At 49.5% G+C, this 27,874-nt stretch overlaps 7 protein-coding genes across 7 annotated transcripts; 5 read left to right on the top strand and 2 right to left on the bottom strand.

The window, feature by feature from the left end:
• Positions 1-185: 185 nt before the first annotated feature.
• Positions 186-3,459, top strand: N7520_006752 (KH domain protein; the record flags this gene model as incomplete). The annotated part of the gene is made up of 4 exons (XM_057140686.1): positions 186-704; positions 810-1,091; positions 1,142-1,603; positions 1,654-3,459. 4 exons carry the CDS (start codon positions 186-188, stop codon positions 3,457-3,459), a joined length of 3,069 nt encoding a protein of 1,022 aa, XP_056994692.1.
• Positions 3,460-4,921: 1,462 nt separating this feature from the next.
• N7520_006751 (uncharacterized protein) lies at positions 4,922-5,999 on the top strand (the record flags this gene model as incomplete). The annotated part of the gene is made up of 2 exons (XM_057140685.1): positions 4,922-5,750; positions 5,959-5,999. 2 exons carry the CDS (start codon positions 4,922-4,924, stop codon positions 5,997-5,999), a joined length of 870 nt encoding a protein of 289 aa, XP_056994691.1.
• A 266-nt stretch (positions 6,000-6,265) lies between these two features.
• Positions 6,266-8,412, top strand: N7520_006750 (glycoside hydrolase family 2 protein; the record flags this gene model as incomplete). Its single annotated transcript, XM_057140684.1, has 3 exons — positions 6,266-7,701; positions 7,752-8,171; positions 8,223-8,412. The coding sequence occupies 3 exons, from the start codon at positions 6,266-6,268 to the stop codon at positions 8,410-8,412; spliced, it is 2,046 nt and encodes a 681-aa protein (XP_056994690.1).
• Positions 8,413-9,933: 1,521 nt separating this feature from the next.
• csmB (putative chitin synthase) lies at positions 9,934-15,315 on the bottom strand (the record flags this gene model as incomplete). Its single annotated transcript, XM_057140683.1, has 3 exons — positions 9,934-10,031; positions 10,082-14,964; positions 15,017-15,315. The coding sequence occupies 3 exons, from the start codon at positions 15,313-15,315 to the stop codon at positions 9,934-9,936; spliced, it is 5,280 nt and encodes a 1,759-aa protein (XP_056994689.1).
• Positions 15,316-17,077: 1,762 nt separating this feature from the next.
• Positions 17,078-22,818, top strand: chsE (chitin synthase class Va; the record flags this gene model as incomplete). Its single annotated transcript, XM_057140682.1, has 4 exons — positions 17,078-17,184; positions 17,239-17,427; positions 17,483-22,731; positions 22,787-22,818. The coding sequence occupies 4 exons, from the start codon at positions 17,078-17,080 to the stop codon at positions 22,816-22,818; spliced, it is 5,577 nt and encodes a 1,858-aa protein (XP_056994688.1).
• Positions 22,819-23,461: 643 nt separating this feature from the next.
• On the top strand, positions 23,462-24,007 carry N7520_006747 (uncharacterized protein; the record flags this gene model as incomplete). The annotated part of the gene is made up of 1 exon (XM_057140681.1): positions 23,462-24,007. One exon carries the CDS (start codon positions 23,462-23,464, stop codon positions 24,005-24,007), a length of 546 nt encoding a protein of 181 aa, XP_056994687.1.
• Positions 24,008-24,054: 47 nt separating this feature from the next.
• Positions 24,055-27,299, bottom strand: N7520_006746 (ATP-binding mismatch repair protein PMS1; the record flags this gene model as incomplete). The annotated part of the gene is made up of 4 exons (XM_057140680.1): positions 24,055-26,912; positions 26,973-27,059; positions 27,114-27,210; positions 27,267-27,299. 4 exons carry the CDS (start codon positions 27,297-27,299, stop codon positions 24,055-24,057), a joined length of 3,075 nt encoding a protein of 1,024 aa, XP_056994686.1.
• Between the last annotated feature and the right edge of the window lie 575 nt (positions 27,300-27,874).

Raw genomic sequence — 27,874 nt, 5'->3', positions numbered from 1 at the left:
TCCCCAATCGATCGATCTTCGTTCCCACCATTCCCGAAACGCCCACACAGCGCCATTCCTATCCCTGTCAAGAACGGTCTTGATCTCTCTTCCCACCCCTCTCACCACCACCATCCCCTTTCCCTCTTAACCCCAAGTTCCATAGGGGTGAGAGAGAAGGATACCACCCTAACACCCCTCCGGTCATGCACAAGATCTCCAACTTTACGGGCCAGGCCCGTCATGGTTGGGAACGAATGACGCCAACCTTCGGGATCACTAGACCTCATACCGACATGGCCTTTCGCCGGCCGCATGGTGCTCCGCCGATGACCCCTCCAACGAGTATCGATCCTACTGTCAATCTGTCCTTCAACGTTCCCTTCTCCTCCACCTTGGCCGGCCCCGATGTCGAGGATGTGCTCCACGCCAGTCCCGCCGCCCTGCAGCGCTGGACTTTTCCTGAAGGCACACCCGAAGGTACTTTAGTGCATCAGTTGCCAGTTCACACGAGCAATGTCGAAGGTCTCCGGAGATTATGTCGTCAGATCACAGAGACCAGTGGTGGTCGCATCGAAGCCACCGTCACATCCTCAGAGCCCAAGGCCGTACCATCGCTACAAAGACGACCCAACGGTTTAGTGACTAATGTTTGTGTCACTGGCGATGGTGAGACTGCGCGCAAGATGAGAGCGAAGATTTTGAACGATACCCCGATCATGCTGGTATGTGGATGATTTTTCGAGTTTTTTTTTTCACTCGGTTCTTTGGAAGCTCCGCCGATAGAAAAAAAGTATCCCTTGCTAATGGCTGCGTTTTCGATTTATCAGCGATGTGCAACGGTCGACATGGATATGCATCTGATTATGGATGGGTCAACCAAAGGCATCCGAGCGAGCGTTCTTGAGCACATGGATACCTTAGCCGCCTACACCGGGACCGATATTTTCTTGCTTACACCCAAGCTTCACGATGCGGACAGTGCGATCGTTTCCTCCTATGGCTATGCGTCTGATAATGATTTGGACCAACGCTTCCGAGTCGCTATTTACGGTGACATGGAAAGCTCGGAACATGCCAAGACACGAGTTCTGATCATGATTGATCAAATTGTGGGTTTCTCAGTGCAGGCTGCAGACCAAGTTAGCTAACAATCACATAGCTCAAACGCCATGTTGATGCTATCAAGCTGGAGCTGACCATGCACACCTTGGTGTGTGGTCGCACCCGCAAGAACATTAAGCTCATTGAAGCTGCCACTGGCACCGCCATTTATTTCCCTCCCCCGTTTCCCCGAATTTTCGGATATACCCCTCCTGGTGCGAACCGTCGGAGCGAAGATGAAGTGTACATTACAGGCGAGTCGCCGGAGCAGATTGCTCGGGCGAAGCAAAAGCTGCGGGAGCTAGTGATGGGAGTTAAGATATACGTCAAGGATGTAGTGGTTAACTCGAGCAAGATCGACAACATTTTGCTTGATCGATTGGACAAAGTTCGCAAGGTGATGGAGATGAATGGTTCTTATGTTCTTTTCCCACAGCTGGGCAGCCAGCGCGGCCTCGTTCGGATTCAAGGCACTGAGGTCTTGCATGTCGAGCGGACCGTTCGGGAGATCATGGCTCTGGTAGGACAATTACACTGCATTATGCATGAAAGTAAGCTGACTTGTTCCAGGCCGGGCAATTCTACAGCGCTTCTTGGTGGATCATCATGCCCGACCCTGCCCAGGGTGGCATCCGGGCCCCTTCTACAGCCGACGTTCGCTCGATGCTCTCAGATATCTGCACCAACTCGGAGGCAGAGGTTAGCTTTGATAACCTGACGTTCACTATAAACGGTTCCGACGATGCAGTCAAGGCAGCTATGACTGTGGTCAACCAGATCCCATTCGTCACCCGGAGCCAGTACCAAATGCGAGTCAAGATTGAATTGGCCAACGAGCATAAGGAATTTGTCAGCGGCAAGAAGAATGGCAAGATTAACAAGATCATGGGCCAGAGTAAGTTTGTTCCTCATTTTGGCGAGGACGAGACTAACGAGCAAGCAGGCAATGTTCAAATTATCTTTGACGGTTTCAACGAGTACAATTTCTACATCGATGTCTGTGGAAACCAATACGAGTCTACAAAGAACGGCCTTGACCTGGTTGAGCAAGAGATGCCTGCTTCCATCTCATTCCACGTGCCGGACCAATACCACAAGCGGATTATCGGTATCGGTGGACAGCACATCCAGCGTATCATGAAGAAATACTCGGTCTTTGTCAAGTTCTCCAACGCCATGGACCGTGGTGGAATGGGCAAGGAGGATGATGATATTAAGGTTGACAATGTGATCTGCCGGACTCCTGCTCGCAACGCCCAAAGCCTGGACCTTGTCAAGCAGGAGATCATGGATATGGTCGAGAAGGTTGATGCCGAATATGTCTCTGAGAGGGTCGTTATCAACCGGCTATACCACCGCGAGTTGTTGGCTCGCATAACCGAGATCGATGAACTGGAGAAGAAATGGAACTGTAAGATCGAGTTCCCCAGCACTGAACTTGCCAGTGATGTTGTGAACATCTCCGGTCCTGAATACCAGGTTCCCCAGGCAGTCGACGCCCTGCTGGGCATGGTACCTGAAAGCCATGAGCTTCACTTCCAAAGTTCCGCCGAGCTGCGGGTGTATTTCAAGTCGCCCGACTTCCTGGCGGATGTTCGTACCAAGCTCAAAGAGCAGTACGAGGTCGACATCAATGTGGACACCAGTGCCGACCTTCAAGACCAGGAGGACGGCTCTGCTTCCCCTGATCCCGCCCCAGAAGATCTGGTGGTTCTCGGCTACACCCGAAACAACGCTGGTGGCCTGAAGGACGCCATCGACTTCCTGATATCCCGTCTTGTTGCCCACGGCCTCGACGCCAACACCGTCAAGGGTGCGATTCCGCGCCCCAAGTCGGATTCGTTCGAGGAGTCCCTGCCCTTCTTTGACTCCAAGTTGCTGCAGCATGCCCCAGTCCCACTCGTGACCGACTCTCCTACGCGACCCAGCTTTGTCGACGAGGCCAGCGAGCGCGGATCGATCTTCGAGCGCCTCCGCAAGCCCGGCAGCATCTCGTCCTTCTCCTCCTTCATCGGCCGCAAGAACCACTCCGGATCACCGGCCTCGTTCTTCAAGCATGCCTCTAGCAATGCTTCGAAGGCATCGCTTGTTTCGATGGAATCCCGGGACAGCGGCTACCGCAACCCGTGGAACGACTCTGGCGTGAACCTCCCCGAGGACGACTTGCCCGTCCTGGGGAGCTCCCACAGCCACAAGAGCAGCAACAGCAACAACACCAATGGCTGGCCTGCACGCTTTGACACGAAGTTTCCTTTCGGTACGGCGCCCGGAGACATGACCCCCAAGCATGATCCGCGCGCCTCTTTTGACAGTGGTCGCCCTAGCACTTCGAATTCTACTTCTGGATACCCGGCCCCCATTGGGCCACCGCGTTAAACCCAAAATATCCATTTACAGCAGTATACCCTTTTGGTTGTGATTTTGTGATTTTGTGATTTTTATTATGTTCCTTCGATTCCCAGCGTGTGTTTTTCGGTCTATGTGTCTTTTCTTTTCTTTTCTGTTTCTCTGATTTATTGATTGATACCACGGAACGCAAGCAACGAAGGCGTCAGAAAAGAAAATGAGATATCCAAGATCTGTGCGAGATAGAGCGGGGAGATTTCCCTTGCCCATTCTATGGTTTTTTTGTTTTGCAATTTGTTTTGACCGGTTGAAGTCAACGTGATACTCCCATCGGTCGGATCTGATTCGTTTTTTCACGCCTGATTTCGGTTGATGCTTTCCATTTTGTTGATGTTTACTCTTTTGATATCCCCATCAATAAGATTTGACCTTAGACGATTCCAGATAAGTATACGATGTCTGAACTCTAGAACTTGCCAAGGTGAATGCCCACGATACCTAGTGGATTTTCTGTCCAGTCCACGGTATATGTAGCCTGGAACCAGAATGTATTGTTAGAGGGAGTGAACACTTTTAGAAAAGTAAACGCCAGAGCAAAACAGTGGAGAGGGTCACCTGACTCCACTCTACTATACACAGTCCAGAATTGTTTTCCCATCTGTATGAGTTCCTGCTATGGGCAACCTTCCTCACCTGAATCATACCATAATTCTCGTTCAATTTATCCATTCTGAATCCCCACGGTCTGGATGTTTTGCCTACTGACACCCGTCGGTCAATGTAAGCTCACTTGCCCCGTGTCCTCGCTAGACTTAGAGGGGTTAGTCTCATTGGTAGCCGAAATATCACCTTTATTTCAGCAGACAGGGCCTGTTTCCTTTACACCTTCTATTCCATTAAAGACCTCGCGCAATGGCGAGGACCGAAGGCTGGCACCAGGCTTCAAAACCACGATGGGTTGCGCAACGGTACCGAGACCATACGGATCATCCTGCAATTTTTATTTCAAACAGGCCAACCAATCCTGATGTTGGCGATTTAGCTCCTCTTCCAAAACTCGCCATCCAGGTTTACAGCACTGTTCCCTAAATTTGGACTCGGAAGATGAGTTGATCACTCTCTGTCGATATCTCACTTCCGGGATTCATAACTATCCCCATTTATCGTTTGAGATCTACGGCCTCCAGCCCGATGTATTCACCTGCGTTGAGCATCAAAGACGAGAAATTTTTCACTTAAGGAATACCCACCTGGGAGAAGATTTTTTCCCTGGAATTGCGAAAGTGGCGCATGACCGCTACATTTCAATTTTGCACGGATTTCTCCTGGTCATTACCTCTTATAAATTTCGTAATAAGGGAGGGCCGGATGATTATGAAGCTGAATCCGGTCCGTTGTGGGTAAATTTCAACCGGAGTTTCCAACTCAGAGCGATACTGATCTCCCGTCCCGGGTTGAGAGCTTTTGGCCACAAGGATCTCATATTTCAAGAATGGGAAATGAGTGCCAGGTCTATTCAGAAAGAGAAGAACTTGTTGTGTACAAATGCCGTAACATGTATCACCATTTACGGGACATATCAGACCTGGTCGACGGAAGTCACTCCGATACGATGGGGCTCAAATTCGATTACGGTCTGACTGAAGATGAAGGAGATTCATTCTTATCCAATCAACCCCTGGAACTGGATATTATTGAGTCATTGCAGAAAAAAGCCGATTCATTGACTCATGAGGAATTCAATATACAATCGCCTTCCGAGGGTGCTGTCACTATTCCATCAAATCCCGCGTCAGTGGCACTAAAACCAGACCTTCAGTACATTATTCATATCGCTTTCCCTCATAAGCAGCATGGAATAGAGGTTATGCTTATCGCCCAGGCATTTACTGCTGTGGTCGTCGAAAACCCTCCTCAGGGAAAGACAATCAGCTTTGAATTCTTTTCAACAGATCAATCCCTACCTGCTATCCTAGCATCGCATCGGGATCTCATCAACTTCCAACCCGGGCTTGCTATAGGAGCGCTTCATCAAGGGAGTCGGACTTTCCCGCAGGCTCGGCATCATTATGATGTCGAAGTTCCGTCGGACAGGGCGCCATACCGCATCTTTTTTGTTATCATCGACCGGCCAGATTTTCTCACTGGACCTGGTGTACTTTTCTTCCTAGCGGATGGAAGCGAGATGACAGATGAGGCACAGAAAGTATGCATCGATGCTGGTTTGTCTGGTTACAAACGTGGGGGCCACGCATCATATCAGGTCTGGCGGAGAGCTGGAATGACCGAAGTTGCACAGAGATTAGCAATGATCTCCAAATGTACGCATCTAGCTGATCTCCCAATGTATGCTTCTAGCTTCGAATGAAAGCTAGGCGACAATGTTGGACTCTTAGGCTTGGCTACGCCTCATGATTCAACGCGTTCTAGCTAGTACTTTTCCTATCGTGCCAAATTGGCTCTAGATAGACTCCGTGGAGAGGCATGCTCTTCTGCTTCCCGTCCCTTCCATTCCTTCTTTCCTTTTAGTACAGGAAAGCGAAACCGAGGAAATCGAGTACATCTATTGATCCGAGTGGGTTCGTATATGCTAGTCTGAATAATGCACAGAAGGCTCTTACACTTTTTTACTTTTGAATTCTGATCCGTGAGGAGATAGTCGGTGAACATGGCGATCTGATGTGACGTAGCAACGAAACGTGGGGTCAACCCCTCATACTCATACTTCCAAAATCTATTCCCATGTGAAGACTTCACTTAACCCCATTCATAACCAGCAATCAATCCCAAGAAACTAACTCCTGGATAAATCAACCGCACAAACCAAACTTAAAAAATGTCATCTTACCCTCGCCCAGACTTCCAACGCAAATCACTCAACTGGAGCACCCTAGACGGCCCTTGGTCTATCATATTCGACGACAACGACGAAGGTCAACACAACCAATGGCAAAAGTCACCCCTCTCAGAAACCACAGAGAATAAAAAGCGCACCATACTCGTTCCATACGCCTTCCAAACACCCGCCTCGGGAATAAATCTACACGAAGTCCATGAAGTCCTCTGGTACGAGCGATCCATCACAGACATCCGCACCGAACCCGAGAAAGCATCGGGAAACAGGCTTCTCGTCCGATTCGGAGCCGTGGACTACGAATGCACAGTCTGGATTGATGGGAATCTCGTAGGTTCGCACCGGGGCGGACATGTTCCTTTTGACGTGGATGTTACCGATGCTTTCCCTACGGGGATTAAGGATGCAAGGCTTACGTTACGGGTACTTGATTCGGCAACGGATTTGGCGCAGCCGCGTGGAAAGCAGTTTTGGGGACCTGTACCCGAAAGTATCTTTTATACACCTACGAGTGGGATTTGGCTGAGTGTTTGGATGGAGAGTGTGCCGAAGATGAGGTTGGTTGATGGGAGTGGAGGGACGGTGTTGAGGGCTGATGATATTGATGGAGGGAGGATTCGGGCTCACGTTGCTGTTGTCGGGAGATCTTCTACGAAAGCGAAAGGGGAGGGGAAGAGGTCAAGTATGGAGATTGAGGTTTCGATTGAGGGGATGACTGTTAGTACGACGAGGGCGGACATGCATGCTAATCGGAACTGGGCGGAAATGGAGGCCAATGTGAAGATTTCTGAGAAGGATGTGTTAGCGTTGAAGAAGAGGAAGGAGAAGGAGTTGGCTCATCTTCAGGTTGATGGCGCGTGGAATGATGGTGTTGCGTTGTGGGCGCCTGAACATCCGATTCTTTATGATTTGGTCCTTCGGCTTTTTAACGAGGAGGGGAAGCTTGTTGATGAAGTCGAGACTACGACTGGAATGCGCAGTTTGTCGTGGACGACTGGTGATGGGACTTTTCGTCTGAATGGTCGTCCCTACTTTCAGATGCTTTTATTGGATCAGGGATACTGGCCCGATACGGGGCTCACGCCACCCTCGTCTGAGGCTTTGCGTGCGGATATTGAGATGGCAAAAGCACTCGGTTTCAATGGCTGTCGGAAGCATCAAAAGGTTGAGGATGCGCGGTTCCAGTACTGGGCTGATCGTTTGGGATGGCTTGTCTGGGGGGAGATGGCGAATGCATATGAGTTTGGAGCAGACTATGTTGAACGCATGGATGCTGAGTGGGCGGAGGCTGTGAAGAGAGATATCAATCATCCTTGCATCGTGACGTGGACGCCTGTAAACGAGAGCTGGGCTTATACGGATTTGAAGGGGAGTATTGAGCAAAGAAACCATATCAGGTCTCTTTACTATTTGACCAAGTATGCTACTCAAGCGTTGTAAATGAAAAGTCACTAACATTTCTTGGCAGGTCTCTTGATCCCAGCAGACCCATCAACGACAATTGTGGCTGGGAGCACGTTCTTACAGATCTAACAACCTACCACGACTACGCCGACTCCTCCGAGCTCACGTCCACATGTTCAAAAATGGAAGGCGGCATCCTAGCCCCCAAAGCCGGGCACGATATGTTCACAAAACCCATCTACTCAGGCTTCGCAGGCCACACACTTCTCGATCCCGGCGCCCAGCACAAAGCAGGTGCCCCAGTGATCTGCACGGAGTTTGGAGGCGTGAACATTGCGCCTGCGAAAGACGGACAGAAGGCCGGTGAGCGGGATTGGGGGTACACGACAGCGGCGGATGTTGAAGACTTCTTGGTGAGATATGAGAAGCTGGTCATGGGGGTAGTCAAGGGTGGACATTCCTGTGGAATTGTCTACACACAGTTGTGAGTGCTTAACTCCCTAGACGATGTATGAAATACTGATGGTTGTTCTAGGTGTGATATCGAGCAGGAGGTTAACGGTCTCTATTCATATGACCGCAAGGAAAAGGTGCCCGTTGCGCGGGTGAAGGCTATTATGGATGCTGCGAAAAATTATTACTATGATCATGTTGGTGTGCAGACACATGGAGCCAAGGGATGGAAGAAGCTTCTTGAACAGGGAAGGCATGCGCTTCATCGATAGATCGCTCTAGCTGCCCCCGCAGGACCGAGAACTGGACTGTCTCCTCTTTGGGAAGTCTTATTTCAGGCAAATGGCCCCCTCTGTCTCTCTCTATAAGCAAGAAATATATAAGTTTTTCACGGGTCCGAGCAAAGGCTACCATAGATAGGTACTGCGAATGATTGTTACTGTGATTATCCGTGGATGAGCAAAACCGTAAAGCAGAATCAAGTACATATTTCTTAAATCTTGGAGGCTTTCAATGAAAGCTCATGTACAGTCTGCTATATCTTTACGGATTTTCTCTTTATTTTGCCTTTCTCTCTCCATCTTTGTCATATGTAACAATATGCGATTCATGGCCATATATTGAGACAACCTGCTTGTAGAAGTTGACAACGCAAAATATGGCTACCAAACTTGTGTTTTATGGTCTGTCAACAAGCATTTGCATCTTAAGGAATGGAATTCCTGGTCTTGATTTTCCCTCTATATGGTCTATCGAATGGTATGATATATATCTTTGGGAGACCGAATGGCTGTCCGGTTCAGGCTCTTCTCATCGACCTTTTCTGTGAAATGACTATTATTGTTTTTAATGGATCTACACTCACAAATTCAATCTTGTTATCTTAATTGATTAATACGCATCACCTAGAACCTGAATCATCTCTTCAGATGATGAAGTTTTTGATACTTGCTCCGAGCTCAGTGCTACTCCGGCTCCGCAAATCCCTCGCACGAATCGGCGTGAGCATCAACCCAGTGTGATTGATACACTAGATCATTTGAATCCTTACGGCCGTTATACTAAAGTTGGACTACGGGTTCTTCCTGTCTTGAAACTTGGACCGCCAATCTTATGGCTCTATCATGGAGAAATGATCAGCATAGGCGTGAAGATACCGATGCATGCTTCTGAAATTGGACCTCTCTGACAAGTTACTATGTGTCTCTGCAGGCTGTCCATAGCGGTCAGGTCTACACCCAGTTTGATGTTGTACATATATACAGACTGTGGATATTTTCAACAATTGGTCGCTTTTCGGAAGATTCCTCTCCGGCGTCCAAGTGGAAGAAACCAGTAGCCTCTTGCGGGCCGTTGCTTATGATATGCTCCTCGAGAGTAGTCAAAACTACGTTAGCTTGCCCCAGACAATTGGCAGGATCTACCATCTTGGGCAGACGGTGTCACAGACAGGTACCTTGCACTCTCTTCAAAATTGATTTGGAAACTAATTTCTAATTTATCCAGAAATCGTGCATCAAAATCCAGAAGAGCTATTACAATTCATGGTGTCGCTGAGGAGGATCCAAGACTACGTGGGTCGACTTACTCGTGAAAATAAGTAGCAATCCATATATTTCATTAACGCAGGCCTTATGGCCTGACATATCAATTCGCTGAATGCTTGCTGTAGAATAAGGGATACCTTTCCCACTCATAACGCCAGAGATGCCGAGAAAGGTCTTGAAAAATAAACATACGCGCTGAACAGATGCATATTACAAAATTAGATGATATGCGCAAAAGGGCGAAATTCACATATTGGCGAGTTCATGGTCAATCTGCTGGTCCAAGAATACACGCTTCTCGCCCGTAAGCGAGGTCTGGAGGCGTTGTTCAACGAGGACGCGGACTGGGAATGTTAGTCATTGCAACATGCATTATCGGGTGAGCATGATTTACCTTGTTTTTTGGTGACTGTGTCGAGATCCACTTCTGCGAGGCAGCCACGGATAGCCTCGGTGATGGAGCTTTCGTCAGGACCAGGGGCGCTGCGGAAATCAAATGCGGTGCTGGCTGGGCGTGCTGGTTGTTGGCCCATGGGGCTACGTGCCCGTGCTAGGTTATCGGTGCTCTGCATGAAGCCCAGGCTGTGACGGCTAGCGTGGCCTGGGTTTTCCAGGTAACCACTCATGTTACCCATAGACATATGGCGAGATGCAACAGCCGCGGGGTGGGCGCCCAGTTGAGGGTAATCGGTGTAGCGTGAGAAGTTGGACATGTGTGAATTGCGGTTTCCAGGCACATTGCCACCGACATATGGAGCTGGTGACTGGGGTGGCATGTACGGACTAGCGTGGCGACCATGGCCCGGGAAACCGGTGAGGATTGTAGATGCAGGCTTCACGGATGAGTACTGTGAGTGCATTTCATCCATCTCCATGTCATCCACGTAAGGACCAGCAGAGTAGATCTTTTCCGACACGGGTTCTCCACGTCGACCAGGCAGGTTGTTAGCCATGGCGTAGTCGTCCCACCGTTGCAGTGGGATACTGCGAGGATCAAATCCTTCATCTTCCAAAGCAATGATCCGCTTTGCTCCCTTCTCGCCAATGACCACGCGAGTGCTACCCCAGGTGAAATCATCCTGTTTCCAGAACGAGTAGAGGGGCAACACGAAGTTGAAAATTGGGAATGCGAGCAGATAGATGATCATCCATCCAATGTGTTGCCATTGGCGTTTGATGATGAAAATGAGAGCTTGGAGGCCATACATACCAGCCAGCATGATAATCGAGATCAACGGGAAGGGACCAGTACCACTGGCGATCAAGTATACCAGATAAACGAGGTAGACACACGTAGCAGGGAGAATGAGTGTTCCAATGAGATCAACGAGGACGACAAACCGCATGCTGAAACAACAGAAGCCGCAGAGATTTTCGAGGAAAGCCAGTTCCGCCAGGTTATGGATGGTTGAGTTGATCCAACGACGTCGCTGTGAGATAAGCACACTCCATGACTCCGGAGCAGCTGTGTTTGCATGTGCACCGGGGAGGAACTTGTAACGCATTGTCGGGAAGTGCTTGGTCATGAGGGTTGTCAAGAATCGATCTTCACCTAGTGACAACAAGTTCTTCTTGTGGAGTGTATCGATGTCAATATCAGCGTATTCTCTGATCACGTTGTCAGATATGATCAGCGGGCGGCCCTTGTCTGCAGTGCGAAGACGATACATGGTGAAACATCCCGGAAGACAGGACACACTGCCAAACAATGATTCGAATGATTTCGCCAGATGGTGCGAGATGTAGTATTCGTAGACCTGAATCATCGTCCACCATGAACGCTCTTCATTCGCCAAGCTGGTCTCACCACAGATGCCGGCAATTTTAGCATCTGCTGCGCAAGCGGCCACCAAGCGATTCAATGAATCTTCCTTGACACTGGTATCGGCATCGACCATCAAGCAATACTCGTATAGTTCCGGGTCCACACCAATGATGTTGTTAATCTGGTGGAAGACTTCAAGTTCCATGGGGGACATAGGAGCGCGATGATGCACGCGGTTCAAGAAGCGCATCAGGATAACTTGAGAATCTCGCTTACCGCGGTTGCCAGGTTTAGTCTTTGACTGCTCAGACTCCTTGCCAACCTTGACCACCACAATGTAAGGGACGACATTGCCTTCGAACTCGTACAGACCAGAGTAAACTTTAGCATAGTTTAGTTGCTCACTGCCTTGCCCAACGGATCTGAACGGTAGAGCCGGGGGATCCAACTTGGGATCCACACCAAGGATATCCAGAACAATCTTCGGCGTTGGTCGGTCGTTGCCGCCACCGACAATCATACCATCGCAGATAACGAAGAGGAGTTTCCTCTTGTTGTCATACTGTAATGCCGTCAAGGAGTCCAGGCCCTTTCGCAGAGAGTCTTCACCTTCGGTGTAGGCCGGGACTGAGCAAATCACGAACTTATCTTGAGGTGCTGGTCGTCGTTTGCTACCCAGCTGCAGAGCAGCCAAAAATTTGACCATAATCACGCAGCAGATAAGGATAGTGAAGGAAAGAAGGATCCAGTTGTTCACGGTGCACCGAGCATCCCCTCGGAAATCCACCTTGCCTTTATAAAAAACATAATCCAGGCACCTCGTCGCTTCCTGCCATTCCTTTGTGTCCTGCCACTTGTCTGTCACGTCTGTACCGGCGTAGTTTTTGAACAAAGTAGTAACGGCAGTCGGCAAGAATTCATAAGTGTCGTCACCCGAATACAAATCGACGGTGTAGAAGTAATTCGTCAGGTCGTAAACCTTTTGGTTTACAATGACCCAATACCGCGAATAATCATTGGCTTGCTTCTCGATAGTCGACTTTGACCAGACCAGCTCACCCTTGTAGTAAGTGGCGATCTTTGGCAAAAATTTGTCTTCATACCAAGTGATTTTGTGAAGTGCGGTGGTGTTTGATGGATAATTAAGAGGCCCACAGTCGTGCTCTGCATCTGAGTACACGATCGCGCTAGTGTCATTATTCTGTAGCGCAATCGATGTGTCGGTCACGAAGGGGTTACAGAATTGGGTGAGCGGCGGAGGAAAATAAGCATCCAAATTCAATCCGGCGAAAGGCTCCATATTCGTCGAAGTCGTATCAATGTCATCGTCGCTATGCTGGAGACGCCAGAACTTGCTGATATCGTAGACGCGACCATGAATGCTAACAAAGAAATTGTTGTCTCCAGTATGCCAGCTGACTTCCTTGTTATTCCACACTTTGTCCTTGTTGGGGCAAAGCAGAGTACCGAATTCAATGATGTAGAAGCAGACAAGGCCGTTAAAAAGCAGAATGAGAAATACCAAGACAACCTTCTCTCTCCATGCCATTCGAACATCCGGACGCTTCATGCGGCCAACATATCGGAGCACGAATGATGGGATCCAGAAAGTGAGTGCCCATACAAATCCTGCCCAGAGTCGACGGCTGAGAGGAATAGTTTTCTTCTCAATGTGCTTGGGATCTCCGTATTCAGCATCTCCATCACCCAAGTAACGGCCCATGTCATCGTAGTAGGCAATGTCTCCCTTGTTATCGTCGCCCTTGTGACCAAGACCATAGTCACCGGCACCACCAGCCTGGGTGTAAGGCATGCTTGGGGCAATCGACTTTGGACCGATGAAACTTGGGGCGACCATAGCGGACTGATTCATCATAAGATCATGCTGACTTCCCAGGAGGTTTGATGACTCTCCGACAGGGTTTCCATCGGGTGTGATGCCTGGTTCATACAATGCAGCACCATATCCGAAGGGGTTCATCGGGCTCTCATCTGGTTTGAGATCGAGCATGGTTTCGGCTTCCCACCACGCCCCTTCTCGCATCCAGATACGCTGGTGTCCCAAGACCGCATCACCATTGCTCCAACCTCTCTCGAGGATCCAGTTCTGAACACCATCCTGGCCTTCGGTGCATCCCAGCCGAGAATACCGATCGACAAACTCTTCCACATCAAAATCTGCGGTGAAATCAAGCTGCTTAATACGACGATTGGCCCACTCAGGAAGTCGCCAATCACGCAGCTGTCGAGAGACCGTACCAGCTGACCAAGCAGGGTTTGAACTGTTCAGCTGTTCGGGTAGTTCATCAGTGGGATGGATGGAGAGATGGTACCAAACACGACTACTCAGGAGCGTGGTCGCAAGATCGAAGCGACCACGTTTCCCTAAGGAGATACCCTCCCCGTCGACAGGGAAGAGCAATTGGCGCAGGAACGAATCTGCCTCAAATTCCAGTCCAACTTTCTCCAGGACGCCTTGCCGCCTGTCCAGGTCATGCTCTCGTTCACGAGCGGCAGAACCTGTGATTCCGAGATCTGCCTCCACCTCTGAAATGGCAGAATTCAATTCGGCCATGACAGATTGGCCGATGGGTGGGGCGGGGATACCGTCTTCTTTCATTTCAGCATTGATGCCCAGGTCGTCGTCAAAGACACCTCTCATGGCGACCGCCTTTCCGAGGGCTGGACGTGGAACATCAATCACAGTCAGGCTAACAGTGTCTTCGTTAGCCAAGTGGGCGGCACTGGGACCACCGACGCTAGAGACATTCTCCAGGATATTTTGGATTTCGACCGAGATAGCATCGTTCGCTTTCACAATGATCCAGTCCACGAGAGCTTCGTAGACACCGGCGATCAGAATTTCACGTTCATCGGTAGAGCATTTATGCAGAAGAACCTCGGGATCAATGCCCAGAAGACCACCTACTTCCTCGCAAGTGTCTTCTAGATCTTCCTGGTCCACCATGAGCCCTGCAGCATTTCCAAGTTTGAGCAGACCCGCAAGCACAGAGAGGAGATGTCGCTGGGTGGCGCCCTTGATACCAATAGCCTTCAGATTTGCACGAAGATCCTCTGCCGCTGCGGTATCATCTGCGGTCGGTAGATAGGATGGAGGTACGTAGGTGCCGGATCGGTTCAGAAGAGCATACGATGCAGGCTCTTTTAGATCCAAGAACTCCCGCTCGGCCGGAGTAGATGCGGAAGTCAACAGATAATAGAATACATCGAAGGCACGGTAGCCTGCCTCTGCTGGCACATCTAGAAGACCCTTGGTCACATTGATACCAGATGTTGACAGAGCAAGAGACAGGCCAACCACCGTGCCCCCAAGAGTCAATGTATAAGATGCCGACAAGGATGAATGGAGGGAGTAAGATGGATTAAAGGAGGTTGCCGCCGCAAGGAATGGTCGCAAGGTAGCCAGCGCCGTATATCCAACTTCGGGGGTGGAGAGTGGCAGAGCTGTCAGGAATGGTTCTAGCAATGATGGGGTAGATCGGTGAAGAGAGCTGTTGACAATTAGCAGGATACTCAATTTCCGGAGACTGGGAGTCGGCATACCAAAGAAGAATACAACCATCCTCGGCTCGTCTCCGAGCATGTTCCCAAGCCCGAATCGCCAAATCACGGTCAATTGTTGCGCCACTTCGACCATCTGGTAGGACCGTAGCAGCTGTGAGCCAAGTATTGACAACCAAGCTAGTGCTCGCATCTAGTTGATATGGTTGACCGGCGGTATAGAACGAGTGAAGAGCATTGAGCAATGTGGTGGTTGAAACTTGGCTGGCATGTTGAGATACTGGTCGAGGCCCCGAAAGCCCAGCCGACTGGGTGGAGAAGACAGAATAGCGGTTCGTCATGGTGAACGCTGGAGAATTGTCCAGGTTGGATTGAGGTGTTCAAAATAGCATCAGGTAGGGATCCAGAGCTCTGTAATAAACCGCGTGTTCTGATGCAGATTAATGTGCCCTTGGGGTTGTCGCGTCAACAAAGGTGGGGAGCTACTGCGGGTGTATACTCCGGAGGAATTAGCGAGTGACTGGAGATAGGGACTCTGAGGGGATGGGAAGAAGTTGAGGTTAAAAACAGAGTCGACAAAACAATTAATGTCAAAGTGAAGTAAGCAAAAGCAGTAGGGAAAAGACAACGATAAGGGAAAGTGATGGGCGTGGGGAGAAGGTATTGTTTACGGGGATACATACACGATGAAAATTACCACTAGGGAAGTCCGGTTACATGCATCATGTTACAGATTGAGAAATACCGCCGATCCCCGAGCTAACTTGAGTGATCGTCCCGGTACTTGATATTACAATTAGAAGCTTTTTGGAGTAGGGTTTTCTTTCACGAGTAGGTCAAAAGAGACATTATATACGGGTTTAAATATTTCCTAGTGAGAATGTAGAGATGAATCGCTGACAGGACTTGGAAGGTAAATTTTAGTTTTGCACTATTGTTTTCACAACTCGTTTATAGATACTAGTACTCCGTACTGGTGTATTCTGAATAGGGGAACACAAACATTGGGATTTTGAACATGTCAGGTGGTCTGAGGGTTGTGCGCTCCGACCAATCATGATTGGTCTTTATATGTGGTGCACCCGAATGAAATGTCTTGCTCTTCTCCACTTCAGACTCTAGAACCCGCTGATTGAAACCAAACCCAAACAAGTCTTGGTCTAGTAAAAATACCTGTCTATATTTGGGATGTCTCACAAAGGAGAAACTTGCCACCCAGGGGATTTCGTTGATACCCTTACCGTTCCGCCACGAACACCCCCTAGTTTCACTTGGTCCACTCACAATCCTTGGGTTTGGTGCAGCGGGTTTTTTTTTTCTTTTGGATCTCTCTGATTCTGGCTGATTTAGGGTATTTTAAATATAGAAACGCTTATTTGACATATGATTGATGTCGGGAGCAAGGAGTAGAATAGAAGAGTTTTGGTCCCTGAAAAGACCCTGCACATGTGCCGAAGGGAAAAAAGCCTGATCAACAGGGATTTTTTGTGTGGAACAGACCCTGCTTATGTAATTGTCGGGTAGATCCGATTATTTACTTGCTACAAGGTTGTTTATTTATATTCAGTCAGTTAGAACTGTCAGGACACGCTTCATTATCAGAGGAACAATATTCACGTTGATATTATACTAGGGACTTCAATTTTATGACATGTATGGATGGAGTCAAATCGCTTATGAAAAGCATAATTGAATCGAGTCATGTTAGACGGTATTGGTATTTGTGTATTGTATCACTGTGGAGACAAGTGGATGTAGCTGATCTCCATAATACATAGCTCTATTCTTAGCGTGTGACCGGTAATAATACATACAACTTTTGCCCCAGATAACTCCAGTCTTATCTGTTGCTTTCTGTTTCCTGCCTTTTTTCCACTTTGACACTTGCACTTCTCTTCAGGTGTTGACACACCACCCCTCCTCCCCCCCTCCAAATTCTAATGTGTAGAACCTTCACTCGTTAAGGGGTCTTTATCATTCCTCTCGACATTCCCCGTTTCACTCATTCCGAGACGTATCAAACCAATCCACCTGGATCCAATCCCTGATTGACCGACTACAATCGTTTCTCTCCTCCGAGTGAGGAGGCATCGTGACATCAAGATGGCCGGCAACTTGAGCAGCGCCCCGGCGCACGCCCAATCCTCTCTTCCCTCGCTCCCCGCACATCTCCAGTCCGACACCCATCTGACAGCCCACCTGGCTAGTCGGTACGTAGATCTCCGGAGGGTCTGGGGTCGAATATCATGCTAATTCTCCGACAGGTTCCACGTTGGTTTACCGACAGCCAATCTCTCGTCCCAGGCATTGATCGCTCTAAATACATACACCTCGGCTACCAAGGGTCCTGATGGCACGAAAGAAGGAAGCGCGGCTGGAGAAGCAGAGGATCTGGCGCGTCGGGCCTTCACTCGTTTGGGAGCGCGTGGAGAGAATCAAGCAGTGGTGTTTTTGTGAGTGAACTCAAGACTTCCCTCCCATAACAATTCAATCTAATGCATGGATCAGAGGTGAGAGTGGTTCGGGAAAAACCACGCTTCGCTCACACTTGCTATCTTCCTTCCTGTCATTTTCGTCAACTCCACTCTCCTCGAAACTATCTTATGCAGCGTTTGTTTTTGACACATTGACAACGACCAAATCCGTGACGACCCCGACAGCTTCCAAGGCTGGTCTCTTTCTCGAACTGCAATATGATGGCGCATCTTCGGTCAATCCGACTCTGATTGGCGGTAAAATGATCGACTACCGATTGGAACGGAGCCGTATCTCCTCCGTGCCCACAGGCGAACGCAGTTTCCACGTACTCTACTATCTTTTGGCCGGCACCAGCGCCGCTGAAAAGTCCCACCTTGGATTTGATAATCCTATTCATATTACCACCGGAGGAGGCGCAGTGAGCCATAAGCGATGGCGGTATCTGGGTCACCCAACGCAGTTGAAGGTTGGAGTCAATGATAGCGAAGGTTTCCAGCACTTTAAAACCGCTCTCCGAAAGCTCGAGTTCTCTCGTGGTGAGATTGCCGAGATTTGCCAGATTCTTGCTTCCATCCTCCACATTGGACAGTTAGAGTTCGTTTCCGGTCAATCAACCACCACATATGCCGAAGAAAGCGGCGGTTATTCCCACGAAGGTGGTGAGACTGTGACTGTAGTCAAGAACAAGGATGTTCTTGACAATGTGGCGGCATTCCTGGGTCTCCCCGTTGAAGCGTTGGAGAATAGCCTGGGTTACAAGACTAAATCTATCCAGCGTGAGCGTGTGACTGTCATGCTGGATCCGAAGGGTGCTCGACAGAATGCCGATGCGCTTGCACGCACCATCTACTCGCTTTTGGTCACCTACGTGATTGAAACCGTGAACCAGAAGATCTGCGCCGCCGAGGATAGTGTGGCCAATACCGTTTCGATCGTCGATTTCCCCGGTTTCGCTCAATCCCCAGCTACTGGCTCCACCCTGGATCAACTTCTCAGCAATGCGGCAACCGAGTCTTTGTACAACTACTGCCTGCAGTCTTTCTTTGATCGTAAAGCCGATGTATTGGACCGCGAAGAGATTTCGGTGGCTGCGACGAGCTACTTCGATAACACCGACACCGTCCGCGGCCTTTTGAAGCATGGCAATGGATTGCTGAGTATTCTAGATGACCAGACACGTCGCGGTCGTACCGACAGTCAGTTCTTGGAGAGCGTTCGGAGGCGATTCGAGAACAAAAACCCGGCAATCTCCGTGGGCAATTCCAGCACGCCTGGCTATATGTCACAATCCCGAAGTGCGTTCACCGTCAAACATTTTGCGGGCGAAGTAGACTACTCTACTGCTGGTCTGCTTGAGGAGAACGGCGAGGTGATCTCGGGGGACTTAATGAACCTGATGCAGTCTACCCGAAGTGATTTTGTTCGCGAGCTATTTGGCCAAGAAGCGTTGCAGACGACCTCCCACCCCCGGGAGAAGACAGCTATCATGCAAGCCCAGGTATCTTCAAAGCCGCTCCGAATGCCGAGTATGGCTAGACGCAAGATCAACCAACAGGCGCGTCTTGCGGCTGCGGAAAATGTATTTGGTGCCGACAATGAAGAGGTCGGAGATAACGACAGCCAAGAAACGAGTTCCAGGCGCGATGCCTCCAGCCGAAGGAACGCACTTCTGAATGGTCCAGCACAAGGAGCGGCTGGTCAGTTCTTATCAGGACTGGAGATTATCAACAAATGTCTGAGTGCACCAAATCTGAACCCGTACTTTGTGATATGTCTTAAACCCAACGATCGCCGCATCGCAAATCAATTTGACAGCAAATGCGTACGGATGCAAGTCCAAACCTTTGGTGTCGCAGAGATTAGCCAGCGGTTAAGAAATTCGGACTTTAGCGTTTTTCTTCCATTTGCCGAATTCCTGGGCTTGGCTGAGATTGGCAATGTTGTTGTCGGAAGCGACAAAGAAAAGTCGGAAGTCATATTGGATGAACGACGATGGCCTGGCAATGAGGCCCGTGTGGGCAGCACCGGTGTCTTCTTGAGTGAGCGATGCTGGGCGGATCTTGCTAAGGTCGGGGAACGTGTGGTCCCTTCGTTTAAGATAGGTGGCCCCGATGCAGGCGAGGGGGTCTACGCAGATGCCAGTGGCAACCCGGACTCCAAGGTTCGTCTCCTCAACCCAGCCGACCAGTCTCCGGGTGCCTATATCTACGGAGACGAAGCAAAGCAAGGCTACTTTGGAAGCCGTGAATTGGATGGTCGTTCTGAAGCAGGCGGTTCGGCCTTCAATGCTGGCGATATGTTCCGAAATCTCGAGACCCGAGAGCAGATGTTGCAAAAAGGTAACGAGAAGAACATGGAGGAGGTGGACGACCTACCCGTCTCCGGCTCCCGCAAGCGTTGGATGTTCCTCGTCTGGATGCTCACCTTTTTCATCCCTGACTTCCTCATCAAGTGGCTTGGTCGTATGAAACGCAAGGAAGTGCGCGTGGCCTGGCGCGAGAAATTGGCCATCAACATGATCATCTGGTTCTGCTGCGGTTGTGCAGTCTTCATGATTGTTGGCTTCCCTGGATTAATTTGCCCCACACAACATGTCTACTCCAAAGGAGAACTCTCAAGTCATAATGGTAAACATGGTGCAACATCATACATTGCCATCTCGGGTGTTGTTTTCAAACTTGGCGAATTCATGCCCTCCCACTACCCTAGCATCGTTCCGGAAAAATCGCTCAAGGCTTACGCCGGCACCGACGCAAGCGATCTCTTCCCAATTCAGGTTTCAGCCTTGTGTCAAGGCGTGGACGGCACGGTGGACCCAAGTGTGCCATTGGACTATCGATCAAACTTGAACACCAGCTCTTCTTCCACATCTACAGCCACTGGCACGGATGTCAACTCCAAGTACCACGACTTCCGCTACTGGGTGACAGGCGATTACCGTCCGGATTGGTACTACGAACAGATGGTCATGCTAAGAGCAAGTTACAAGACAGGTTATGTCGGTTATACCGCTAAATACATCAAGGATCTGGCGGACAACGACGAAAAGATGATTGTGAGCATGAACGGCAAAATTTACGACATGACCTACTACATGGCAGGTCCTCGAGTTCCCCGCTTTCCTGAGGGCAAGAACAGATCAACCAGTGATATCAATACGGACTATATGAATACTCTGATCACTACTTTGATTCAAGAGAAATCGGGGTCCGATATCACGAAATACTGGAACGACCTTGACTTCACCACTGAAATGCGAGATCGAATGCAGTTGTGCATGGACAACCTGTTCTTTGTCGGGCATCTTGATACTCGAAACTCCCCACAGTGTCAATTTGCGCGTTATTTCATCCTGGCGATCTCAATCATGATTTGCGCAGTCATCGTCTTCAAATTTTGTGCTGCTTTGCAGTTTGGGAAGAAAAATCTGCCCGAGAACTTGGACAAATTCATTATTTGTCAAGTGCCGGCTTATACAGAGGACGAGGAGTCGCTTCGTCGTGCCATCGATTCCATGGCCCGTATGAAATACGATGACAAGCGCAAACTGTTGCTGATCATCTGTGACGGTATGATTATCGGTCAAGGCAACGATAAGCCTACTCCTCGAATCGTCCTAGATATTCTGGGTGTCCCTGAAAATCTGGATCCCGAGCCTCTCAGCTTCGACAGTCTGGGTGAGGGTATGAAACAGCACAACATGGGTAAGATCTACTCTGGCCTCTACGAAGTCCAGGGTCACATTGTTCCTTTCTTGGTCGTGGTCAAGGTCGGCAAACCCTCTGAGGTATCCCGCCCTGGTAACCGTGGTAAGCGTGATTCCCAGATGGTGCTTATGCGATTCCTGAACCGGGTTCACTACAACCTACCCATGAGTCCCATGGAGCTTGAGATGCATCATCAGATCCGCAACATCATCGGAGTCAATCCCACTTTCTACGAGTTTATCCTACAAGTGGACGCTGATACAGTTGTTGCACCCGATGCTGCTACCCGATTCGTTTCATCTTTCTTAGCTGATACTCGTCTCATCGGTGTCTGTGGAGAGACTTCCTTGTCCAATGCCAAAACATCCATGGTCACCATGATCCAGGTTTACGAGTACTACATTTCTCATAACTTGATCAAGGCATTCGAAAGTCTCTTTGGGTCCGTGACTTGTTTGCCGGGTTGTTTCACCATGTACCGCGTACGCTCCTCAGAAAGTGGCAAACCGTTGTTCGTCAGCTCGGAGATTATCGAGGCCTACTCAGAGATTCGTGTGGATACCCTCCACATGAAAAACCTGCTTCACCTAGGTGAGGATCGATACCTGACCACGCTACTGATGAAGCACCATCCCAAGTTTAAGACGAAGTACATCTTCCGTGCCCACGCTTGGACCGTGGCTCCGGAGAGCTTTGCTGTCTTCTTGTCCCAGCGTCGCCGATGGATTAACTCAACTGTACACAACCTGATTGAGCTAGTTCCGCTGCAACAGCTGTGTGGTTTCTGCTGTTTCAGTATGCGGTTCATCGTTTTCATCGATCTGCTGAGTACCGTTATCCAACCCGTCACTGTCGCCTACATCGTTTATCTGATTGTCTATATGGTCGAGGACACCTCGTCGATCCCATGGACATCTTTCGTTCTCCTGGGTGTGATTTACGGTCTACAGGCCCTCATTTTCATCCTCCGACGCAAATGGGAGATGATTGGCTGGATGCTCATCTACATCCTCGCCATTCCCGTCTTCACCCTTGCTCTCCCTCTGTACTCTTTCTGGCACATGGACGACTTCAGTTGGGGTAACACGCGTATCATCACAGGAGAAAAGGGTCGCAAGGTCATCATCTCCGACGAAGGCAAATTCGACCCCGACTCCATTCCAAAGAAGCGCTGGGAAGATTACCAGGTCGAGTTGTGGGAGGCACAAACTTCGCGCGACGACCGCTCCGAGATATCGGGTATTTCCTATGGCACTAAGGCGCACGCCTTCCCGCCTCATTCCGAATATGGATTCCCCGGTTCCCGGCCTGTTTCCCAAATGGATCTGCCGCTACTTAACTCGGGATCGCGTCTTTCCGTCGCGCCATCTGATATGCTCAGTCGCCATATGGATATGGATATGGGCATGGAGGATTTGAGCCACCTGCCCAGCGACGATGCTCTCTTGACTGAGATCCGGGAGATTCTGAGCACGGCAGATCTGATGAGCGTGACAAAGAAGAGTATCAAGCAAGAGCTTGAGCGACGCTTCGGTGTTAACCTTGACCTCAAACGCCCGTACATCAACTCTGGTATGTTTCTCGCATGTGTATGTTCAAACTACCCACTAACATTGTAACTCTCTAGCTACCGAAGCCGTCCTTTCAGGTCTTCTCTAACCAGGCTATATCAGCCTCCGGTCTCATTCCGATCGCACCAGTGACCTTGGATGAGACTAACTTATTCGAACATGTGTTACTATTAATGCCTGTTACTTGGAAGTATCCAAGGTTGTTTGAACGTTTGCAATTTTTTCTTTTTTTTTCTTTCAAGCGACATATTTGCATGGATGAGAGCTTTTCGAGCGAGCACATGGTTTGGCTATTCCTAACTGTCCGAACATTTTCTACGGTTCATAAAATAGTTATCGGGGGAACATATAGGAATCCGATAATACCGGTTCACTGGTTTAATTTAATTTGACTTCCTCAAGTTCCGTCGCATGTGTAACAACTTGGAAGGTTTTATTTAACCTGCATATTCCGGCATGATATCAATAGGCTGACAGTGCGCCACGCCAAGTGGGGTTGGCGATCGAACTTCTATTCTCAAGTTCAACAACCTTGGAAGTCCATCTCGAGTGAAAGGTCTCCAGCTGGTGCTTAAAGATTTAAATTCTCCGATCTCCACATCTCTTCAAACCCACATTCTAAGGTTTTTATATTCTTAACCGGCTCCCAATATATATCCACCGCAAGGCTGAACTGGAACCTTGGGACATCCCCACATCTACGATAAATAAACATTCAAGTTCAAACCAACATGACAGACCCAACCCCAAACCCAACCACAACATCTACACAAATTCAACCCCAAACAGATCCAGGCCAAGACCCAGATCTCGACCAACGCCAAAAGGAAGCCCTAGCAGCCTTCACAGCAACCCTCCACAGCGTAGGCACGAACCTCGAAGCACCGCTCCGCGAACGCGCCGCAATCATCAACTCTAACGCCCTTTCCCTGGAAAGACAGGAGGCTGAGCTGGCGGGTCATTCGGCGGCACTGGCGAAGCAGAATGACGGGTGGGAGAAGGTGGCCGATGAGACGAGGGCGGGGTTAAAGGAAATTGGAGATGTGCAGAATTGGGCGGAGATGATTGAGAGGGATCTGTTGGCTCTTGAGAGTATGATGGACGAGGTTGAGGGAGGTGGGGATGGGATGGATTTGGATGAGGATGGGCGCGTTGATGGGGATGGGAGTGCTAATGCAAATGCAAATGGTGAGGCAGATATGAACGGACATGGGACTGGGAATGGAGTCGAGGATGGAAAGAAGGAGAAGAGAAGGACTTGGTTTTCTTGGTGGTGATTCGAGCTATATTGTATATTCATGGATATCATTCAATGTTCCTGTTCCTATTCCTCCTCTTCCTCTTTCTCCTCATCCACGTATCGTCGCCATAGATCCAGTCCCATATTTTCATGTGAATCACGTTGCGAGTCTGGATCTTCGTGATCATCATGATCTTCATCATACTCACTCCATTCCTCCAACTGCCCTAGACGCACTAAATGCCTCATCGTAGGTCGACCATGAGGACAGTTCCACGGCTTATCAATGGTACCCATGTTGTGAACAACGCGCTGCATCTGACGCATCGTTAAGTTCTTTCCGATCATGATACTGGAGCGACATGCGCGCATCGCAAACATCTTCCGAACTTTGCTAGGTCGGGGAACGGAGATTGCGTGGTTGGCAGGAGACTCGGATAAGAGAGCGATCAACTCCTCAAGATCACGAGATCCAAATACTACCTCCTTGCTGAGAGGCAATGAGATAAGCTGGCATCGACGACCGATGGGCTCGTCGCCACTTTCATCGACCGTGACGATGAACCCGTTCTTCTCGAGAGCGGATCGATTCTCGAGCACGATTTCTTCTTCGACGGCTGTCAAGTCTAGTCGTTGCGGACGGACAAGCCGCTGGTTTTGAACAACGGTTTCGGCTTGGAGTCGTTCGAAATTGAACTTCTCGTCCGAAGCATGTTGGTCGATGATGAAGAGTTCGTCATGGTCATCGCTGGGTCGGACGGCAATGATAAATCCTAGGTTAAATTGACCGATGATACGCATCTGGTTGAAGTCCGTTTTGCTGACGGTGAGAGAGAGTTTGTCTTCGGCTGTCTTTTCATCGGTATCAGCATTATCGGCTTGGGATGGTGCTCTTCGGGGTTGTCTCCAACCCCGTAGCTTGTTCATTTGAGACCGAAGTCGGGAGACAGAGGCGTCGATCGTGCTGATGAGGTTGACGGTAGCGTCACGGTGCACCGCACCCTTGTTCATTTTGTTGGCCCGACGGGCGTTGTGTTCACCCGGAAGAACGGCTGTTTTCTCGGCCTCTTGGATCAGATGTTGAACTTTTGCTTCTTCTTGGGCTTTCTTCTCGGCTTCGCCAAGATCATTTTGAATACCACCAGCGGTTGTCTCTTTGCCAGTATCTTCTTCATCGATATCTGGTTGAGGAGCGCGATCATGGGGTTCATCCTGAACATCGTCTTGATCTTGAGGCTCCGGGGAAGGGGCTTCTGGATACTCAGTTTCTTCCTCACATTCTTCATCCTCTGCCTCCGCCTCCTCTGCTTCACCATCTTCATATTGCCCATCATCCCCGAGTTCTTCATCCTCGTCTTCATCCTCGTCCTCATCTTCCGCCTGCGTCCCCGGTGCCGCAAAGGCTTTCATATGTTTTCCAAATATGTTGGGCCTTGAAGGCGTATGAATTAGTCGCTTGCGTTTTGGGGGATCACCACTAGTGGAAGAGCCATAGTCAGAGGTGCGCTTCCTCGGTCGACCACTTCCTACCATTGATGTCACAGTATGGCCACCGATTGTGATAGTGGCCATCTCGGCCGGCATTCGACGAGGGCGCATGCGATCGAAGGCATTTTGAACCACATTTGGTGTTTCTTCGGATTCCTGAGTTCTAGACACCGAGACTTGTCCTACTTCAGACGGCTGAGATGAACTCTCATCTTCAGGAGTAGCTTGAACTGGTGCCGACGCTGGAGCTTCATCGCCGCTCAAAGCTCGACTAGGTATTAAATCCAAGATTGGCTCGGGCGAAGCGGCAACCGAAGGCAGTCTCGGTCGCCGTGGCACCGTTGTAGCTTTTGTAGGAGACGATAGAGGATCCAGCTGACTGGATTCATTCTGCGAGCTCATAAAGCGACTCGTACTCTGTACAGTTTGACTATGTGCTTCCGGTTGACTAACTCCAGACTCTTCTCCATTGTGTTGACGCGGAGTTTTAGGAGACGCCGACGCACTCTGAGCAAGCTGTCTTGCAGTCACAAAACCTGGCAAGGACGCTATCCCTTGTTGCTTGCTTGCCGTGGCCTTTAGCTGGGTATGAGGGACTGTCTGGTCCGCCGCCTCAAACAGCTGCGCCAGCGAATTCTTCAGCGACTCAATCAGTGCCGCAGCATCATGAAGCAGGATAGTCCGCTTATCCGGCGACACATTCACATCATAAGCATTGGTATCCATCTGAAAATCAGCAAAGATAAACGGCGACTGCGAGACATTAAACGATTTATACACTTCATTAAATGCCCTCCCAATTTGTGGCAATCCACAGGGCCGCGAATTCACAAAGAACATCTGCCGGTCAGGCGTCTGACGACCCTCCCCGAAAACAGGTCGTGAGATGTGTCCGCGAACCTGAATCCGATTTACCTGTCCATCGTCTCCGGCGCGTTTCATCGCATACGAAGGCTCGAATTCCAATTCCAGATCTAGCGGAATGAGCGCAGAGAGCGTCTTCGCACCGTAGACATTGGCAATGTTCTCTTTAGTCGTGCGATTATTGTTTGTAGAAAAGACAACCACGTTCTTCGTCTTGCCGACCGTGTTCCGGACGCTGAATCGAACAGCTGTGCTGATACAGGCATATGCATGGAGGAGGTTCAATACTTTGCCGTATTCCCGCTTGATATTCTTCTCCAGTTCTCGTCGGCGGACGGGAAGGCGTTTAAAGATTCCTTCCACAGATGCTGTGGTGCCTTTCTGACCTGCAACGATCTGGGTCTTTTTTAGTTTGCCCGATACCTCAAAATCAAGCCGATTCGCTTTCGGGGCTTGATGTGCTTGGGCGGTTATAATGTGGAAATCGGCGAGGGCGCAGAGGGAGGAGAGGGCTTCGCCGCGGAAGCCGAAGGTGTGGAGAGTTGTGAGGTCATCGTATGAGGATAGCTTAGAGGTATAGTGTTTTAAGGCTGGTTTATATCGAATGTCAGTGCTGAGAACAGCGTTTCAACCCTTGGGGCACCGCTCACCAATTGATTCGTGGTTCTCCGGGGAGATACCACTGCCGTTGTCTTGGACCTCGATCAGGTCCAACCCATTATTCTTGAATCGAACCTCTGAAAGAAATAGTCAATTGACCGGTATTCTGAGTATCCTCAGTGGCTACCCACCGATGCTTGTTGCGCCTGCATCGAGACTGTTCTCGACTAGCTCTTTCGCGACGGAGCATAGGTCCGTGATGACCTGGCCAGACTGGATTTGGTGAACCTGATGAGATAAAGTTAGAGGGATGAAATATATTAGTAAGCCACAAGAGATAATACCGAGCGAGCCTCGATGGCCTTAATGGTTGCCATTAGGCTGTTGATGTTAAGGAGCGCGTCGCACTTTACGCGTGGAGAGCACATGGTTTCTGCCAAGCTAAAGCTCCACTTGATCCACATAAAAGGCATGAATAAGAAGTATAGAGTACACAACACTTGAGTCTCTTGATCTGGAATTTTCCCTTCGGAATAGCATAATAATTGCATTGCTTGTGGGATATATGCCGAATGAAAAGAGACTTTCTACCGTCACTCCCCTAAAAAATCAGTAAAATGAATTTTATTTTTCCAATACATTCAGTCCACACCACCTTCGCAGGCGCCTTCCAACCTTAGATTTTCTAGTCTACCTAACCCAACCCAACCTCATATAGAAAATAGGGCTTAACATAAGGGAGGGTATCACCAACTCTCTCTCTCTCTCTCTACCCCTCTATTACTTGGGTACACCGCAGACTTTTTGGGCATACGTTCGAAACCTCCACCGGATTTTTGCTTTTTCCCCTTCTACTTCCACTTGATTGTTCCTCTTTTTCTCTTTTTTCCTCTTTCTTTTCTATGTCGCTATTCATAAATTTGGGGAGACCTTTGACTGTTAGATTAATACG

The sequence above is a fragment of the Penicillium odoratum genome (assembly GCF_028828045.1).
Source record: "Penicillium odoratum strain IBT 22623 chromosome Unknown utg000005l_segment0_segment0, whole genome shotgun sequence".
Lineage (NCBI taxonomy): Eukaryota > Fungi > Ascomycota > Eurotiomycetes > Eurotiales > Aspergillaceae > Penicillium > Penicillium odoratum.
Note: the sequence above shows the minus strand (reverse complement) of the source record. Positions and strands in the feature narration are given on the sequence as shown.